This window comes from Clytia hemisphaerica, unplaced genomic scaffold (assembly GCF_902728285.1).
Source record: "Clytia hemisphaerica strain Z4C2 unplaced genomic scaffold, Clytia hemisphaerica genome assembly, whole genome shotgun sequence".
Classification (NCBI taxonomy): domain Eukaryota; kingdom Metazoa; phylum Cnidaria; class Hydrozoa; order Leptothecata; family Clytiidae; genus Clytia; species Clytia hemisphaerica.
The window spans coordinates 615,084-630,774 of NW_027103806.1; the positions used below are offsets into that span (position 1 = coordinate 615,084).

The 15,691-nt window shown below is 34.2% G+C and overlaps 2 protein-coding genes across 2 annotated transcripts; both read left to right on the top strand.

The window, feature by feature from the left end:
• The first annotated feature begins 2,051 nt into the window (after positions 1-2,051).
• On the top strand, positions 2,052-8,147 carry LOC136806434 (dual adapter for phosphotyrosine and 3-phosphotyrosine and 3-phosphoinositide-like). Its single transcript, XM_067063010.1, has 8 exons — positions 2,052-3,037; positions 3,657-3,913; positions 5,111-5,244; positions 5,579-5,626; positions 5,751-5,813; positions 6,282-6,367; positions 6,926-7,013; positions 8,008-8,147. The coding sequence occupies exons 1-8, from the start codon at positions 3,012-3,014 to the stop codon at positions 8,029-8,031; spliced, it is 726 nt and encodes a 241-aa protein (XP_066919111.1). The 5' UTR covers positions 2,052-3,011; the 3' UTR covers positions 8,032-8,147.
• A 1,351-nt stretch (positions 8,148-9,498) lies between these two features.
• LOC136806435 (transmembrane protein 183-like) lies at positions 9,499-12,889 on the top strand. The gene is made up of 3 exons (XM_067063011.1): positions 9,499-9,617; positions 9,939-10,206; positions 11,312-12,889. Exons 1-3 carry the CDS (start codon positions 9,518-9,520, stop codon positions 11,913-11,915), a joined length of 972 nt encoding a protein of 323 aa, XP_066919112.1. The 5' UTR covers positions 9,499-9,517; the 3' UTR covers positions 11,916-12,889.
• Positions 12,890-15,691: the final 2,802 nt, after the last annotated feature.

Genomic DNA, 15,691 nt, shown 5'->3' on the forward strand with positions numbered 1-15,691 from the left:
TATTCCAGAAGAATGTTTGAGAAATAGATAAATATTTTTGTGTTCAACATCAAAAAATTCTAAAACTTGCAATTTTTCTCATATGTACCTCAAAACCCACAATTAAAAAAGTGAGTTTTTTGAGAGCAATTAAAATAAACACATTGCTTACAGCACTTAGGACTTTTTTCCTATATTTGTGTTATGCCTAGAAGTAATAGAAAATGAAAGATTGATAGGTTAGTCAATAGCAAGTGACTTATCTGACCATTTTTTGAAAAAAATCACAAATTTTGAAGTTAGATTTCTAGCATTAAATCTTGATAAAAAACTTTTACCCAATCAATAATGCTCAATTTTTTTTTAAATAATAAAGAAACTATTATGCCAACATAATCTTAAAAAGTTATGCTGATAAAAACATTTTAGATTTTTCCAGAACTCCTGAAATGAAATTGTTGGTTTTGAGGTACCTGTGGGTTTTGTGGTACATATACCTGTAAACCAATGCATTTTTGCCTGCAAGGGGTTATAGGGAAAGTAGGTTTTGAGCTCCTAACGTCTGATAGCGATCTTTTTTGGCAAAAAGTTTCAAGGTGGTATATATGATATTATGAATAGAAAGAACATATTAATGACTAAAATTTGAGGGGATTTCCAATGAACAGAACTTTTAAGAAAAGCTCAAAAACCAACTTTTCCTTATAGGAAACTCCTCAGGTAAAAACGTGTTTGTTTACATCCAGAGGCAGAGACCAAATGGAAATGGCGGAAAGCATCAAAATAATGTGTGCGCATATCTGTTTTATGAATCAATGGGAAGGTGTATTTCAGCCAAAATCTTACTGCATGTAATAAATACCTGGTATTTTTGTTGAACCTTTTAGCATTGCTGGTAATAATTGGCAATTAAACGGTAAAAATGCTCTAAAAATGACTTATGGCAAAATCTTCATGATGCATCGAGAACTTTTTTAAAACTTTTTAATATATACCGTGAGATTGGGTAACTTGCATCAGTGGAGGCTAACATGCATAGCCCTCAAATGAATGACATGGCTGGTCATTAAAATACAACTATGCAGCTCCGCTTGCAGCTCTACTCTACCATTTTTGTTTTGATTTAACTTTGTATTTTAATGACCAGCCAGGTCATTTATTTCAGGGCTATGCATGATAGCCTCCACTGATGCAAGTTACCCAATCTCACGGTATTTCATACACTCCGGTTCAAACCTACATGTTTCCAATTACGAAACATGCATACCACTGTGGTCACAAGGGCTGCTGGTTTTCTGAAATTGAAGGTTCTATGGTTCTATACAGAGTGACGTTATTTATAGTAGATACAGGTGACCTAACTGTTATGATCGCCACACACAGGTGCACCACCGGGATGCACTGCCATCTGGGTGTACAGTATGGTTTTTTGGCTTCTTGGTAGCTTTTTATTCAAAACAGAAGTCTCATTGTTATTTTGTGACTTAACGTCACAAAGAAGATGCTCAATTGTCATTGAACTTGTTGTGTGATGTCAATTTTTGAAATATGTAGCCTCCGTGGAAGCTATATATTCGAAAATATTGGACAGTAAATAAGCCAATCAAATGTCGCTATTTACGCACGTTGGATAATAATACATTATATTTCCTTAATTCAGAAACACAAAAATTCACTTTGCATTCGCGAAAAATAAAAAATAACAAAATGATGAATTAATATTACATACTAAAACGCCCCCGTCTTTCAGTCTCGTCTTGCAAAACGCCCGTCTGCCCAATAGACCCCTTTCATGTGATGTCATATGTTTTGGATTACCTTGTTTAGCCTAATTAAAATATATTACAAATTTGGATGATAGAGGCAATATGCCTCCAACTTTGCCTCCGAATTTTGTCTCTTTTATTCCAGATTTTGTTAAAAAAGACCATACAGAAAAGAAGACTAAGCGAGAAAATCAAAACAAGCTGAAAAATTATGAAAGGGGTCTATATTCACCCAATTATCTTAAATTCACCTTGATTGTCCTTTGACTTTCAAAAAATTATATTTAAAAATTATGAATTTATAATAAATACAATAAACAAAATGTTTGATACTTCATCAGTGAAATATTCAACAAATTCCTAGTTTCAATTTTCAGTAGGCATTTTTCTAGCGCTTAGTTTATCGCGCGTTTTTTCACGTCACACAAATTTTCTCAGCCGTTTGAAATAATTATGCATTGCCAAATTTGGTTCTCCATTGTTCTTACTGTCAAGTCAGGATCGATGGTGACACCTAAGAATAAAAAAGAAAGGAATTCGTCAGTTTTATGCATATATTAATTTGTGAGATTTTCTATTCGTTGTACATTTTCGTAGACTTTTCAGAATACCTCTTTTTGCTTGCGGGATCAATGGTAACTTTTCATTTTCATTATTTTTTAAATGGAGCAGAACCGAAAAAAAATTAAACTTCCGAAAGTTGCACATTTCAAGTAAGTAAACGATTCTGACAATTGACAAAATTAATGATGATAATTTTTTATCGGTCAGCCAAATGTCTCGTATTGGGGGTTCTAGCTTTGAGCTTTAAAAGCCTACGCAAGATTGCAGCGTTTGGGTAATCAAGGCAAAACTAAAAAAAGCTGGTGTTTTGAAGTGTTTCCGTGCGATCACAATATCGCACTTTGTGACGCACTGCTTATCATATTACATTTCTTTCATTACTTTGACGGTTTATTAAAATTATGCTTACATTTTTGAGTGATTTTGAAATGAAAACAGAAGAGCTAGAATGGAACTAATGATTCTTAAGCTTAGATACAATCGAATTTCTGATTGAAGAAATAGAACTTCATGTTTGTGTCCACTGGAATTCTTTTGTTGATGGACAAATTCTTCTTCATCGAACACCCAGCTTAAAACTAAATTTTGAAGTATCGACAAAAATATTTTTGTTACAATAATTCTTAGGAATAGTAATAATAACTCAAACAGAGTCAAATCTTTTTCCAAATGAAAATGCCTCATTCTGTCTGAAGTGCTGCAATGAGTGGAGAAGTTGAACATTTACCGTAAGTATTTTTCTAAATGGAAATAATGAAACTTTAAATAAAGGTTATCGTCTTTTGGGGGTGACTTTCATGAGTTTGAGATGTAACTCGCTATTCTTAGCTCCAAATCTCAAACCATCCAAAGCAGTATATAATATCAACAAAAGAAATGTGTTCAAAAACTTTCATGAAATATTAAATTTTAATCTTCTTGGTGTAGCAACTGTAGCGCAAAGCTGGACATTAGGTAAGTTGAGGAATGTAGCAAGAAAGAGTGGTTCCCTTCCCTATTCCCCCTACCTTCAAATAGTTAGCCAATCAAGCAACAAACAGAAGTGGAGTCTGCCTCTGACTGTGTTCACAGACTTAGACGGTAATTAAGTAAGTAAGTACTTACACCCCTTGGGCCTGCTCGGACAACAAAGTGAGTCGATTTAAACTCACTGTTCAATAGAAATTCCCCAAAAGCAATAACCCAAATTTTCTAGTAAAGGATAAGGACAATATGTGGCAAAAATTAAGAGCAGCAGAGTCTCAACAGAAATTTTCTGATTCTTACAAAGCAAGAGTGTATACTAAATAGTTTTAGCAATTTATCTTAGTGTTGACTTTTATTTTCTGTATTTTTATGATACTGTAGATGGTTCCACCCGAATTTAAACAGACATCAAACTGAAGCTCTATTGTTACATAATGGACAAGATGGCTCCTATCTTATACGCTCCAGTACAAGTCATGAAGGCGAATACTCACTGTCTGTCAAATGTGCAAATTCTGTCAAACATTTTCAAATAGGATGGAATGGGAATGAATATGTTTTTGGGATGGGAAAGTTCTCGAACATTGAAGATTTTGTCTCTCATTTTGAGAACAAACCTTTGATTGGAGGAGAAACTGGTATATAAAATTAACTTACTGATTAAAAAACTTGGATTTTGATCAATTTTTTTCTTTAGATGCTTAATTTTGCACGGCCGGCCAGCAAAAGGAGTGGGAGTGGGGATGCCTATAATAACTTGTCAACCACTCTTTATAAGCTTCTTTATATATTGAGAAGAAGGATAAATGTACAAAGTTCTCTATACCACAAAACAAATAGAGCTGATTAAAATCGGGTTGGTCTAAAAAGCAGGGTAGCCAATGGGGTAGCCAATTGGGCTAGGTTATGGGGTACCTCTTTTTTGCCTAAACTTTTGAAATCTGAAACCTATTTTCATGTGGAAATAACTATACAACATCTTGTTAATGATTCCATGTAATAAAATTTAAGATTCCTTTCGAACTTCAGCCACAATAGCCTTTTTTCCAAAGGTACTGAACTTTGTTACTTCTCAAGAGACCTGGCGCCATTTTGTCTTCCTTCTTGGCTTCGTTTGAAAATTTACAGACCCGAATAAAAAATATATACAAAACAGTTTTTAATATTTAATATTTAGATTTTATTATATTTTTTAATTGTTATTTCCCGTGAAGCTGTAATTCGATGATAATAGCTTTGGAATCGCCTTTGGGCCATATGATCTCTAATCTTGTCATATCTTAACAATCCTTTGTTATTGAATCTATTGTTTAATTTATATCATGTTTAGATGTTTCAAACAATCAATTCCTTTCAAAAATTTTTAATATGGCAGCTTATAATAGGTACAAAAAGTCTTTTGAAATAGCTCTATTATAATGAAGCTCTATTTCTTACTCCTCGTGCATTAACACGTGGTAATTTATATCTTTGTTAATCTTTGTAATCATACATGATCAATCTAAGTATCAATCAGATTCGTGCTCCCTGGTCAGTAAAATGTGGTTCTATGTATTCATTTTCGGTATTTCTATTCTGGTCTGTAAAATATTTAGGTACCCCACAACCTAGCCCAATTGGCTACCCCAATTGGCTACCCTGCTTTTTAGACCAACCCATTAAAATCATTCATTTATTTGTCAACAAGTACACAAAATTCATTGTTTCACCCGAAGGATTTTCAAATGAAAAATGATTGTTTGAGACTTTGAGAACATTTTATTACAATAAAAATAATGTTAAGAAAGTTAAAAACTATACATAACTTCATGTTTTACAACATTACATTTTTTCAGGTGTTTTGATTTTGTTACGATACCCTTATCCACGGCATGTTGAGGAGCCAACTAAGTATGATACAATACGTGTTCATGCTGAATGGGGAAATCGACCCTCAAGCCAGCATGCTGATGATGCACATATTGAATCAGTATGAGTTACAATACATTTCCTTAACATTTTTCATTGAAAACTCATTTAAAGCACACAGGGCTCTTCATCTAAATAAAAAATTCTGATAGATTTAAGCATACCCAAAAAAATTTTCCCTTGCTGGTCCACTGGGTTAGCTCTTATCTGGTCAGCTGGGAATGGTTTGCTGAATTTCAATCCCTAAATTCAGATTTTTGAAGCATCATGGATGTTATAAAGGGTGTCAGATTATGAACACGCTTTGACATAAAAAAGTTCAGTCAAGGAAACATTATGTGTCTGACTGTTTACTTCTTACAGTATTGGAATTGATTATTGTATTTCTGTTGTAGCTCAATTCCAAAGAAGGATATCTTACTAAGCAGGGTGGAAGAAGAAAGGTATCCATGTTATTTATAGTAACCTTATTTTAATATTTTTAAGTGATGTTTAAAGGCATAGATAGGCATATTATATAAAAAGTAAGACCCAAAAACTTATCTCACTTTGATTTGAAAATTTCAGAACTGGAAAGCGCGCTGGTTCGTTTTGGAGAGGAATCTATTCAGATATTACAAGACAAAAGGGGTTTGTGTTTATCGCAATTCAACAAAAACAACTTGAAATATTCTCACATCCACCCTTTTACAATGTTTCCAGTATTTTTCTTATATCTCTGGAGCCTTTGATTCTACCCTAGAGGACCTAAAAATCACTGCAATGGTTGGTCTCAGACATACTCATAAGATATCGACACATGAGATAATTAAAATAAGTCATAAAAATATAAAAAAGCGGTGCAGGTTTAATCAAGAAATCATTTCTCTCATGTCAAATACTTCATTATAGTTTTCTTGATAACCTTTATTAAAAACTATCTTTTTGGAATTGAATATCTTTTGATTGGAAAAAGAAGTTTCTTGTCTTTTGTCGGAATTCCCAAGTCTAGTACAATTGGATAATGACTTTTATTGATATTTATATAAGTAAACTCTGTTCCAAACCTTTTCCGAATACCCTGTGCGTTACTTTATATTTCCTTTTCATTTTTTTCAGGAAGCTCAACCCATAAGAACATTAGACTTGGATAAATGTTTGGAGATTGACCAAGACTTTGAATGTGGCAAAGATAACACTATAAAGTAATGTATCCATTGCGTTGAAAAGCTGAACTCAGTGTTGCAACTTTTTTTTCAAAGACTCATGGGGGACACAAAACTTTTTAAGTTAAAGCCAGTATATCTATTCATGAGTATGTTTGCTTATTCTGCAAAAACATTCCACAGCTCCATTAATAACGCAGACAATTCATTCCAATTCTTATTCGACACTTTGCAGTCAAAACATTGTAAACTCTCAGGCCATTAAAATGTTATATTAGAGTGAAGACATTGCAGTGTTGATCGAACAAATACGTCACGCGCTATCTTTTGTTTTGATGATTGGTTGAATAACTGCAATCTTTATGTAAGCTCAGCGTTTTTGAAGCAGCGATTCAGACTTAATGACGGAAAACATAATGTCAATCTGGCTTTAAGGAAATTTCGAGGAAGGTTTATAAGGATTTTTCACCTAAAGGGAATAGAAAAATTGTTCGAATTAAAGATACAAATTAAAGATAGAAGTTCGAGTTATGGAGACTCCACTGTATTAGAAAAATACTTTTTACAAAACTTGATTGAGATATTATTTTTTTTCAGGGTTGTCATGCCTGGTCGCACTTTTTTAATTTATGCAAGTACACCTACTGAGAAGGATGATTGGCTCAAAATATTGAAGTGGAAAATAGTAAGTTTTCTTTTTCTTTAGTTCTTTGACTCGCTGTTTTAGTATACTTTACCTCAAAAATATTTCTGTTTTGGTTTTCCTCAAGTCATTCTCGCGTCATAGTCCTGATGTTACCTCATCTCAAAATCTGGTAGGATCCTGCCAACTTGTAGAATTTGTCAAAACCAAAAATACACAAAGTATAAATTGGAAAAATAAAAGCTGAATCCGACTGGATTTTTATTTGTTATCAGTAAAATTTATAATTACCACTCATAAAAAGCAAGAGTATCTCATATTTTTTATAAGATTATAATTTTTGTAAGCGTTATTTCGACGCTCGTGTGTCTTTTTCAAGTTTCATATCCTTTATATGTATATAGCTCCTTCCACTAGCAAAAAATGTATTGCCAGTTAAGCGAGACAGGGTTGTATACTTTAATGGGATAAACTTTCGCGGGGATTAAATTTCGCCGATTTCGCGGATTTGGGTGTCATTCGCGAAAATCTGCGAAATTAAGCTCCAATGGAAATTTGGAAGGGCCTGATCCGCGAAATATTTCTAAACAAAACTCAAAATATGTCAAATAAATACTATTTGAATGGTTACTTGCATCAAAGAGGCGCAAATAATGTGTATTTCAAAAACCAACATGCATGATTTGACAGTAAAAGTCACAAAATCGTGAAAATATTGCCACCCAATAGTGCTACCCGCGAAATTAAGTCCCCGCGAATTTTTTTGATTTCGCGGTTGGGACTATTAATTTAATCCCTACGAAAGTTCATCCCATTTAAGTGATGTATGGGTTCATTTTTGCGATTTTCTGTTATTAGTTCTGGCAAAAAATTTAGAATCCAAATTTCGGTCTATATCCCTAGGAGATAAAACAATATATGAAAAAGATTTGCCAAATTTAGTAATCGTGAAATTTTATAAATTCTCAATTCGCAAAAAAAGTCATTCTCTTTTTGATATTTCATTCATTGACATTCCATCGTTTTTTCCTTTTAGGAAAAGCTTCACAATGCTATTTGAATGGTAATTGCTTTATAATTCTCAAATCATCCAGTTTGGCATCATACTGTGTGTGCCAAGAAAGTGGACAAAATTTTACGTAAAGTAAAATCCTCAAAACTCATTATCTAAACTGGGCTTAAAAAATTGAAATAAGATTAAAATTCTGTTCAATATCAATAGATATTCGATTCCAAAGATGATTGAATAGGTTTTGGAGATTGAAAGATTAAGTATACAAGTTTAGCATAAACCATGAGGCTTTTACCTTATGTAAATATTCATCCGCTTTTTTCGAGACACACTGTATTAAAGGTTCTCTAGTACTCTCGGGTACCTAATAGCCGTCCCCCCCCCGCTAATTAATTTTTCGAAAATTTTCCACCCAGGACATTCTTATTCCAACCCCCCCGCTTATTAATTTTTGGGAAAATGTTTTTGAAAGTTCCCTTTTTTGTCTTAATTCTGCTGTATTAGCCTTATTTTCAAACATTTTCCACCCAGGACATTTTTATTCCAACCCCCCCGCTTATTAAATTTTGAAATTTTTTCCAACCCCCCTGCTTATTCCAACCCCCCCGGCTATTAGGTACCCGAGAGTAGGGAGGAAATGTTTCTTTTTATCTAAAAGGGAGTTTTTTTTTATTTGTCTTTGGCTGAAGTTTTGGGGAAATAGTTTCTCTAAAGGGTAGTTAAAACGTCCAAAAATGGACAACATTTTTGAAATCTAGTCTCTCTAAGGGTTGATTTTCGAACTTTGGCTCAATCATACTTTTCATCTCGCAAACCTAGTTGCCCCGGGGTTGAGCCTTAGATGATTCCTTTGTTCTACTTGCAAAATTTAAAGTTAATTAAATCCATTTTTGGATTGTTAATAGTTTCTCGTTGATTTATGTAATTATTGCATTTCTTAAATGTAGTTGTATAACAAAAGTATATTATTTATTGAAAATTTAGAATAGATTGCACAGAATATTTTTTATCAATTAAGAATTTTTATATATTCCATATCCACACAAACACAGTGTTCTTATACGAATTTTCTAATTTATTAAACAATTAAAATAGTATTTTTTGTAATTTTTGTAGAATCTTTTTTTGAAATTTAAATTATAATGTTCACCACAGTAAAAGTTCTCTATAAGTTTGTTCTATCCTGAGTTAGTTAAACATGTTTGAAGTCATTGTCCAATAAATACAGGGTTTTCATTTAAAAAAAAAGAAAACTCTAAATCTTACAGGTAATCTTCAACATTGATTTTGCATAAGATTTTTCTTGATACCAATTTCTATTTCCTTTTTTTATGGACTTTCTGTACTGAAGGAAGAAATGTTTTTCGGAAAGACATTTTTACGGATTTGGTGTGTTTTACCTTAAATCTATTTTTTCACCACCCGCCAATTTCAATTCCCTCCGAAAAAAACTTCCTATCAATATTATTTCTTCCTTTAAGATAGCACAAATTATTCTTATTTTTTAGCAAAAGATAACAAACTAAAAAAAGGAATGACAAAAAAATCGAAAAAGAAGTCATTAAAAACAGGACATAGAACAGCAGATGAACCGCGAAGCTCAACTTTCTGTGTAGGACATTCACATATTATCGGTAAGTTACACATTTTTTTTCTAAGAACTAACTATATAAGAACTTCGATGGCCGAAACATCAGCAAAACACTCACAAAATAGTAAAAACGTTAAGAATATCTTTAGGCTTAAAATTCTAAAAGCTAAGCACATCCGAAGGCTTCAACCAACACCGAACTTCGCGAAATCTGCGAAATTTAATCCTTGCGTAATCACCCGGCTGAGAAAAGTACATTTAACACCTTGGATCGTGAATTTCCTGCAAGGTGTGAAATGCACTTTAAAACACCCAATGTGATTTGTTCAGTTTTTCCTTTGGTATTTTAAAACTCTTTTCCTAGGTCAAAATATAACACCACAGGAAGCAACACAAAACCCAACGAAACGTCTAACAAAAGCTGAACGAAAACGTTTACAAAAACAGCGAATCGAATACGAGATCGAATGTTATCATAATGAGAACAATAAACGTATTGTTTATCCGACGGATCTCTGGTTCCTGATTGGTCGACACGTCAAACCGGAATGTGTCAAAACATTCACATTGATTTGTAGAGATGCGTATAAAGTCACGTGTACTAGAAAGTTTTGGTTGGAACTGTATAAAAGGTATTGATTCATAACGTTACTCGCAGATACTTATAATAGACGTGGGTATCAATAGGATGGTGACGGTAGGAATTCTTTCGAAAATTAATTGCTTTAAAGCCGGGTTGAAATAAGAATTTTCTGAATGGAAATTTTCCAAATATTTATACGCTAGCTGGGGAGGCGTTTACATGTTTTTTTTTATAAGCATTGCACTTATAAGCATATCTAGGCTCAGATATGGGGAAAAATTAAGCATATGGCAAAGCATTGCTTGAGCCTACAAAAGAATTTTTTTTTTGGCTGGAATTTCACGGATTTTCAGTATTTCCCTAAATTTATGCTTTAGATTTAAGCATCCCCTCAAGCATTTTTCAGCCTTATTAAGCTTTCGAACTAAGCATCTCTGACCCTGTTTTCGGATTTTTGTATGCTTATAAAAAAAAACATGTATTACTCTCATGTTTCTAAGAGACAAGTGGTTTGGAATAAGCAGGTAGATTTGATCGGGGAGGGGGGTCGTTAAAATAAGAATGTCCTGGGTTGAAAGTTTTCAAAATATTTATTAGCGTGGGACGATTAATAGTAACCCGACAGTAGCATTTAATTCTCCTATAAAACAAAACGCTGTCTCATAGTTTTACCTATACCGTTTTTCTTTGGCTTCACAAAAAACTATTATCAGACGAAAGGTATTTGTTAAAGTTGATTTTTAATTCGACTTTATGCTTGAGATTTAGAGCAGTGGCTTAGATTCTCGGAGGTGCAATATGTGATCTGACCCTCTATACTGTAAATACAGCTCAGCCCTTCAGTCTTCAACTCAATTGTTAATTTTTGAATATGGTTAACTTCTTATTAACTCTTTTGGAAATCAATTACCATAGCAATATTTTGAAAACGAGGTAAGCGTTGTTTGTGACGTAATTTAAGAAAAGGTCTATTAGTGGGTAAGTCACGATTCTCCCGCTACCAGGTTGCGCTGTGATTGCTTCACTATAAGTGGAATAAGACCTGCTATAAGAAGCTAACCCACCCACAATATGATTAACCAGTGTTGTTTCTCAGTTAAAGCGTTTGATTGATTGATTGATTGATTTCTGTAATTTCATATTCTTTTATTTAGAAACATTCGAGACTTCAAAGAGCTACCAAGTCACCTGAAACCAAATGCCATAAACACGAACGTTGGTCTAAAAACGCGCGTCGTGCGCTCACTGTTTTTCGCGTACAAACCATTCGTAGGTGATAATGTACAGCGCGTTCCGATGGCGGACGCTCCTAATGATATATCACGTGACAAATTAGTCGAAACTCATTGGTGGCAAAAAATGGTCTCAGCTAAAAATCCCAGTCTCTACGTATGGCGACTTCACATCAAACTTATAAAAGTCACAAAAAATCGTTTCAACCGGAGAGCATTGTCAGGAACTCTAAATACTACGGAACTGATACATCAAAATCCAGACAGGACGTGTAGCATCCTCCAGGTGACAGCCCCTTCATACATGGAGGTACCCCCTACCATTTTTGGGATGTGTCTAACTAACATCAGTATTGGACTATCATCGAACATGAAAAGTCACAAAGTCCGGTTGTTTTTCCACGAATACAGACCCTATGGACCGTATCATGATAGCCAGGCCAATGTGTTACTGATAGATCCAGCTTTTGATGTTCAATATTTGAATTGGTGGGACTCAGAATACCCCCATCCCTATGATAAGTAAACGGATATGTGAATTTTGAGGTCCCTCATTGCATTTTGGGTATAAGACTCAAAAACCGTTTCAAATGGTGTAGACTATATGTATTGTAGATTGATCCAGAAAACTAATTTCTGCAGACTCGAAATTTTCATATTCTGCTTTGCATTGGTACACAAAAGTTTGTTATGGGTCCTGCATTGCATTATGGGTAATAAGATGCAAAAACCGTTTCAAATGGGTGTTGACTATGTATTTCAGATTATTGACCAGCAATACTTATTCTGCGGACAAGAAATTTTGATAAAAGGAAGTATTTTCTGGACTTTGCAAGCAGTATGGGTATTCAAGGTGTAAAATGGCTTCATCATCTTTTGTCCAGAAATTTGATGGTTTCTGCATTTGTCAGATAGAAATATACCTTGAAATTGACCATTTGCATGTTCATTCAGCTATCGAGCTACTGTATGGGAAATTCGAATTTAATCATCCCAAAAAGGCATTGAAAAATCATCCAATAGTTTTAATTTTGAAATCGCCCTCCAGCATGTCATGGCATCAACTTCTGCTTCGATATCATGAAAGCTAATTGAATTCAATTATCCCAATTATAATTGATTACTTTAATTGGATTTATTTTTTATACGAGATTTGATTTCGCGAGGCAAAAAAATCGCGAAATTTTAAAGATTTTAAAGATTTTAAAGAATTTATCTGATTTTGCGGATCAGCCAAAAAATCAGATGAAAACGCAGTTTTTCATAAAAAATTGCAAATGCACGCCAAAAATATGTTTTCAAAATTTTTGCGTGAACTTACTTTAGCGAGTCAGCGATCTCATGTGATATCACTAGATTTATTTTCACAAGAAAGCCAAAATTGTTTTGAAACCGAAAAATTAAACCTCGTGAAAAATTGACCGATTAAAGTAGCACAAGGCGCTGCTATGCTAGTTAATTTTGCAGTTTTTAAGTAAAGTTTGCCAATACTCCAAGAAGGCGTCATCAATTGTTCCGTGTTTGGTCGCAGAGACGGTCGAAATGGTTTTACATAAATATTCCGTCGAACAGGTTTTTGAAGATTAATTTATTTGTGATAATTGTTTCTAGAGTATTATTTCGTAAATTTTAAATAGGTGAATTTTTAAAATGGTACCCATATTATTTTTCTATTGTTAAGTGTCTGGGTGTCTCTGTCTTTAAGTACACCCCTGTCCCAGTGATCCGATGAGAACTTTAAAACCAACGGAAAAAAATAAGAGTTAAGTAGAGATTAGGCATCTTATGCTGAGTTTGATTGCTAATGGATAGTACTTTAATGGGATAAATTTTCGCGGGGATTAATTTTCGCGGATTTCGCGGATTTGGGTGTCATCCGCGAAAATAAGTCCCATTGGAAATTTGAGAAAGGCCCATCCGCGAAATATTTCTAAACAAAACTCAAAATATGTCAAATAAATACTATTTGAGTGGTTACTTGCATCAAAGAGGCGCAAATAATGTGTATTTCAACAACCAATATGCATGATTTGACAGTAAAAGTCATAAAATCGAGAAAATATTGCCCCCCAATAGTGGCATCCGCGAAAATTAATCCCCGCGAAATCTTAAAATTTCGCGGATGAGCTCAACCGCGAAATTTAATCCCCGCGAAAATTTATCCCATTAAAGTAATTTAGGGATTCTCAAATATATGTGTTATTGGCATTGGGGGTGTGATTTCCCAACTTAAGTTAAAGTTCAGATTAATTTTCAAAATGGCGGATGATACAGATTTTTAAATGGTTGGGTTCCCATCGTGTCTATGGTACAGGGGTGTTTTAGTCTAAGATATATTATTTAAAGCAAGATTTTTTATGTCTTTTTGACCGTAAATTCTAGTTAGGCTTATTATAACAAATTTTCCATTATTATTATCATAGTTATTGTTCTTTTGCTCTCTTTTGTTGAAATTTGCAATACGGTAACACTCGAAAGACGCCGGGCGTTTATGGGACTAGTTCTATTGTTTCAATTTCTTGACTGGTTGCTAACGTCCGGTGATTTTCGGGTGTTTCCGTAGTAAAGATTACGTCATGAATACCAAGGATACGCTCATCTTTCGTACGTAAAGCTTAAAGGGCTTTTCCAGAAAAAAATTGAATATGGGGGGGCAGGATATAACAATTTTTGGAAATTTCCACCCCCCCCCCCCGGACATTGTGTTGTGACTTTTGACCCCCCGGACAGCAGGTCTAACCCCCCCCCCCCCGGACAAGTATTAGTTGACCCCCTGGACACTCAAAATTACCCTCAAACAGAGCAAGTTTACCCACGGACAAGGCAAATTTTTTCACTACTCCCCCCGCTATGTACGAACATTTTCTGGAAGAGCCCAATGGTATTATTTTTGGTAGTAGTATTGCTCAATTACGGATTGCCCGGATTACGATAAAACAAAAAGTTGGATCAACTTAAATTTCATGAGGCATCATCCTTGTTGAAATTCGATTTATCATAATAATGAAGGTTCTTTTTTTAATTGCATTAATCCTTTCTTACGATAATTCAAGATAGATCGAGAAAACACTCTCAGGGCAAATGATTTTTAAGCTACACACCAATTTATGGATCGAGGCTTCGTTTTTAATAAAGTTGTAAATGACAAAGACGATTTTGAAAGAGTAGTGCCTTAAAGCAAGAAATTTTGGCGGGAAGAAAATTTGGCGGATTTGGTCAAAATCCGCCAAATTAAAATCCCGCCAAATTTAAGTTTTTCCGTCATTCGCCAAAATAAATTCCTGCCAAATTTAAGTTACTCTTTTTATTCCCCCAATTTAATGGGGTTTTTTGGACAAAAATGTCCTTCGTCCGCCAAATTAAATTCCCTCTAAAAAAACTTTTTCGGTCATCCGCCAAAATTTCTTCATTTAATGTATGAAGGATAGCCTGTTCATTTGTAAGTAAGGCTGCTAACAAACCTCTCATCTGTTTTGTTATAAGGGAAGCCTATTGGCATCGAAAATCACCTTCAAGTTTTTCGAGGTGGTAATTGTTGACGTCATTACTCTAAGGTCCCGAATAATAGGGGGTCTGAATAAAAGAGGCTCCGAAATTTTTGCAAAATGTAATAAACTGGAGGGTCTGAATGAACAGGGGGGGGTGAAAATATTTAGAACTTTCCTTTATATTAACGTTCGAAATAGATTAAGCCTGATTTACACTTCAACTCAAAAACAAAAAAAATTGGAAAATTAATAAACGAGAGGGGGGGGTCCTAATAAGAACAGGGGGGTCCTAAAATATTTTCGAAAATTAATAAGCGGGTAGGGACGTCTATTCGGGACCTTAGAGTAAAGTTCCAAGAAGGACATAATTGGACACGAGGTCATAATAGCTTTTTTCAACTTTGTTGGTTCTGCCGACTCCAAAACATGCAACTTCTTATTGCACCACTAGATATTAAGAACTTTTTTAGGATTAGAATCCAAAAAGTTAAGAACATCCGGAAGCTTTTTAAAAAATTTAATATTCTAATAAAAAATGTGCATGTGCTCGAATGTTCGAATTACGAAGACTCTACTGTATGACAAACGACTCCAGTCTATCAAAATTATTGTAAGCTATAATGTACGATTCTTCTTTTTTAGCCACGTAAGCTATGATGCACACATTTTGTTCAAGGTGTCCCTGAATTGTGAATTAGCCGTAAGCTACCCTTGTGAACCGTTCCAAATGAAAGAACTGTTGACGGCTACGAAGGTGAGCGTCTGACCTAAAAAGTGGAACGGATTCGCATTTAAATGCAAAATAAGAAAACCC